Source organism: Acyrthosiphon pisum, chromosome X (genome assembly GCF_005508785.2).
Source record: "Acyrthosiphon pisum isolate AL4f chromosome X, pea_aphid_22Mar2018_4r6ur, whole genome shotgun sequence".
NCBI classification, from domain to species: Eukaryota; Metazoa; Arthropoda; class Insecta; order Hemiptera; family Aphididae; genus Acyrthosiphon; species Acyrthosiphon pisum.
In genome coordinates this window covers 76,170,690-76,175,989 of record NC_042493.1, presented here as the reverse complement: position 1 = coordinate 76,175,989, position 5,300 = coordinate 76,170,690, and the positions used below count along the sequence as shown (strand labels likewise).

The 5,300-nt window shown below is 33.4% G+C and overlaps 1 protein-coding gene across 1 annotated transcript in view; it reads left to right on the top strand.

Moving 5' to 3' along the window:
• LOC100573224 overlaps window positions 1–4,676 on the top strand; it is a 16,224-nt gene extending 11,548 nt beyond the window's left edge. Inside the window, exon 4 of the mRNA XM_003241331.4 lies at window positions 2,491–4,676. Coding sequence (XP_003241379.1) covers window positions 2,491–3,354 — 864 coding nt within the window. The 3' untranslated portion in view covers window positions 3,355–4,676. The remainder of the gene's footprint in view (window positions 1–2,490) is intronic.
• The last annotated feature ends 624 nt before the right edge of the window (window positions 4,677–5,300 follow it).

Sequence of the window (5,300 nt, the reverse complement as noted above, 5' to 3'; positions counted from 1 at the left end):
TCAGCAAATTTTTCATTTTAGAAAAGTGTTTTTAAAAAAAAAATTTTTTATTTTTTATTTTCTACTTTTTAGTTAAAATTAAATGTTTTTATTAAACGTTTAAAAAATATTTATGAAATAAATTTCTTATATTTAATAAAAAGAATCAAACTACTGATGATTATGATTTATTAATATATAAATAAGTTTATGGGGTCGTGAAATGACAAGACTTTTATTTTGTTTGACACAACAAATTGAAATTTTTTTCTTTTTATTCAATGCTGGTATTAACACAAATAATATAAATCAATTTTAATTTTTCATTCAATTTTTCATTCAAAATTTCATTATTAGATCATTATATTTATAATATATTTTGTTATTTTACAGTACTTATAATTTATTGTCCTTCATTTACAATTTCTTCCGATATATTTTGACGATGTTGTCTCATTCTTTCGATTTCATCCAAAACTGTACCACAGCAGAATCCGTGTAAGGGGGATGCCAGGACTTCGGGCCATTTTTTAGATCTCAAATTCGGTTTTAGCGACCCCGAAAACTCCCGAGAAACCAGCCTTGACCCAGATAACCCCTTCGTACCTGTACTTCCTCGGAGATGACTTTACACACCCGTCATCGCCGACCTGGAGGTCCGGGTCCCAAAATGACAACGGATTATTGTATTGTCATCCAAGACCCAGGTGTATATCAATTTTCAGAATTTTTCATCGTCAAAAAGTGCCTCAAATCGAGCACGCAAGATTTGATTACAGACAGACAAACAGACGTGAAAGCGAACTTAAGAAAAGTGTGTAAAAAACTGGATAATTGTGTTATTGATATTTATTTATTATATAATATGGTTCATTAAAATGTAATGTTTTTTTTAAATTATATTATTCTATATAATGAGACATTGTATAATATAATAAATAATTATTAATCACCTAGGTGATCAGCTATAAACCAAATGTTACATCTATATGTTTATGAAGCAACACACGGATCATAGGATGTAAGGCGCCAATGAGTTGATAATATGATATAATTTATACCTAACGTATATTATATTATTATATACAATAATTTGATCAATCTATTATTTACAATATATTAGGTATATAATATTTATATTTTTTCGATGAATTTTGGATGATATATTATATCTTATACTCCATGTTATATACAAACAATTTACTCCGAAAATCATTAATATTTATTGTAATTTAACGGTATTATGCGTAAAAGGATACTAGCTGGGAATAACGAAAAACCCCTGGTGACTTGTAACATTTTATCTATCTAATAAGTAATAACGTTTAAATAAAAAAAAAAAATTATCGACATAACGGGGAACGAAAAAAATACTTGTATTTTATTATTAAAAAAAGAACAATGAAAACTACAAGCAATAAAACGTCGATAAAATTATATTATTATCCTCTCTTTGCGTGCCTAATATATGTTAGTTAATTCAATGTGATAATGCCATATTTTTAATATACTTTTAATGACCTGCGACAAACTTGGACAAAGTGACAGTCTTTTCGTAAAATATAATATATTATATAGTACCAATAATATATCGTAAATGTATAGGTAAAGCCATCATAGTATTGGAGTTTAAAATTATGGGAGAATACTATACTTGCTCCCGAAAGTATACCTTTTGAGAATAATTTGCATCCCAAAAAACAGTTTAATAAATAATAATTATTTCCAGTATCATTGAAAGTAAACTTTTGTAAAGAATGCACTTGAGTTCCACGTTAAAAATAACAAAATTAAAATAATTTGGCAACTGTCATATTATCCTATTATTAAATAAAAATAATTTATCTAATGTTTTAGGTAAATTAAATTAAATATTATTTTTTTTAATTGAAACATTTGATTGACATTTCCTGAAAATTCTTTTGAAAACTCAATATTCGAAGGTTCTTTTCACTTTAAAATCGTATCTTCTATTAATAACAGTTAGATTTAATATCTCACAATATATTATACATAGGCAATGAAAGTTTGTAATAAATAATAATAAAAATATTATGTGGCCTTGTTTATGCGGTGTTTGGCTTCAGTCACAAACGCGTTTTGAAGTCAAGCATCAGCCGGTGCCCCTAGTTCCCAGATGGGTGACCACCCGGGTTTCAGTAACAAATCCTCGACACACATACACCTTTTCTGTATCAACCGTTACCCTTACAAATGCCAATGGCCATAGTTGCCATAGATCAAAAGAAAAAAATAGTATTATCTTTGTTAAAAATTTAAAAACTGCACCAAGTTGGATTTATTTATAATTTACTTATTAAAAATGTATTAATTTACATTGCAGTACATATAATTCAGTGATAATAACATTTGTTCGCTCTTTTATCTCATGAGGTCTCTCTGCATCGGTGCCTGTTGACACTGTAGTGGGGGCTGTGGTGGTGGTAGTGGTGTGTTATGGGCCGCTAAAAAACCTAAAAAGTTTTTACACAAATGTTGGATGGTTTTCAGATGATGTCATCGAAAGCGTGGAATCTACAGGGAAGTGGCACCGGAACAGTGGGCGACGACAGCGTGCCCTGTCGGAACGGTTGGCAAGCGTATGGACTGTACTTGAGTGGGCCGATGGCGACAACGGTGGACGCGGCCAATGCAGTCGGCAAGCCGTCGACGAACGCTTCCACCACTTCTGGAAGGACAAAGAATAACAGCAAGCGGCAAGCGGTGTTCGATTCGGACTTGGACGAACCGGCGCCTGGCGGCGCTGGGCAGTCCAAATCGTTTCAGTGGCTCACCAAGTCATTCGCATTCATGAAACGCATGTTCACGTTCGTCATCATACCGTTCTTCAAGTTCGTCCGGAACACGTTCTTCCAGACCCGTTCGTTGGACGATACAGTGGTGGACGTGAGCGAGACGCACCTGACGGTCAGCGACGTCAAGTTTGAGCCACCGTCGTCAGTGGCTACAGTCACGGTTGCGGCCAGCGAGTCGAGCTCTGATGACGACAGTGACAATAAAGTCAACCGTCGATCGTCGTCGTCATCCAAGCGGGAAACTGACGATGACAGCCGTTGTGGTGGCACGCGGACCAACGACGATCGTGTAACGGCGGCCGACCTAGTGGCCGCGGGGTCGGCACCCACGGTGGCCGTTGACGACGCGCTTTCGCCAAACGCCAAGAGGTACTTGCGAATGGTCAGCGACGGCCTAAACGACGTGGGCGTAAACGCAGCGTTCGTCAAGCGGGCGTTCGCTTGTTGTAGCCGTGGGCCATTCGATCCGCGGGCTGACGTCGCGGTCATCGACTGGGACCGAACCAGGGCCCACGCGCACGACGTGACCGCGTCGCCACACGTCTGCGGGCGGTATTGACCGTCTGCAGCTCGCGCCTCTTCGTTTTTCCACCCCACCCGTATTTTTTCACCCCCTTTTCATCGTCCCAATGACCCAATGACGCGCCACGTTTGGTTATTATTATTATTTTTATTATTATTGTATGTACGTCCCAGATCGACTCTTTAATCGTATACGTATATAATAAAGCGTCCTAAAATGTGATCGTTTTAAACAAACATCCCCCCCCCCCACAAAATCATGATAGGGTAGGAAGATTGGTTTATGGCTAATCGATAGGTTTTGCGTAGGTATTTTATTATTATAGCGAAAATAAACTACAGTTTCCCCACTCAGAAGTCCACAAGATATTCCACATATTAACTTTTCGTACAAGGGTTATTCGATATGTTTACCATTCATATATGGTATAATATGAACATGCAATCTATATTCTAAGGTCGAGTTACATTTCATTTTAATTGATACTCTCTATTTTTTATATACCTATATAGTATATATATAAAAATACGTTCTTTTGGAAGGATAAGCGACAATATGTATAGATGATGTATTCTTATACTCAATTCCATAACCAGACTTTCGATCCAACGTTACGTCTTACGTCTATCAAGAAGAGCTAGTGAACATACAATGTATCATCTCGTGTAGGATGTAGGTACTAGTACGACTTATATAATGCATATGTATAATAAAAAATATTTATTAGAAAGTATTTATAAATAATATTTTTTAAATTTGTAATCGTTTTTAAAATAAGTACTTATTATTTATATATTTTATATTGAATACTTTTAAAAAAGTTTATATTATATTACAAGACTGTCGGATCTAGGATAAACCCAATGAATAGTACTTAACGAAAAACATAATAATAACGTGTTTATCTACACTTACAAATAAACACTTATATATAATATAGTCTTATAATAGTATAATAGTTTAATAATATAGTCTTATAGTTACCTCTAAATGTCAATATTATCACATTTTTACTATACCATATTTTATAGTGTTTAGTATAATATTATAGCTTAAAAACCAAACAGAACCTACTAATTAAAACTGCGATATTATATTATGAAAAAAGTATATAAAAAATAATAAGAAAAAATGTTCAAAACTTTAAACTTCCCCCTATTGATCGGTACCCATCATGATGATATTGCCGCCGCCGTGCATAAAATAGGCTCAACACGTTATTGTATGTATTTGTGAACCTTTAAATAATTGTAAACGAGAAGATATGCATACCATGATAATAGAAGTATATAAATTGATATTCGTGGGCTCAGAACCAAAAGGTGCTATCTCAAAATATCAAATTGTTCAGGAGAGCCATTTTAAACTATTTTCAACTTAAAACTGCATTATCTTTTTTCGTAATGAATGATTTTTAATGATTAGTACATCTAAAAATTCACAAAGTTGTTCTGAGTTAACACTAGCAATTTATTTTTCTTAAAATCAAAATGTAACGTAAGAAAAACAAAAATGTAAAAAATTTCCGTTAAGAACCAAAAAGTTCTTCAGATAGAACCTTTTGGTTGTTAATATTTTTTTTTTCACTTAGTTGGAACTTCTTGGTTTTGAATTAAATGTATGTTTTCACTATGATGTTACCAACCTCAAAATAATAAATAATGACATGTAATTGGCTTTTCACTTGAGTATAATAGATACCTAACCTAACCTATATACATGACCGTACCTGTAGAAGGGGTTAAAAGTAACCCTCCCCCCCCCCAAAAAAAAAAAAAAAAATAAAATTAATATTCAATTAATTAAACATTAAGGTTATAACTTATAAGATTCTGATTTTCATATTTTTCATTAGGGTTTCGTAACCCTGATGACAACATATTTTTTTTTTCTATTATAATGATAATAATTAACAAGATCTCGGGATCAGAATGTTGAGGCATCCCGTTTAAATAAAGACAAAATAAAAATAATATTTACTA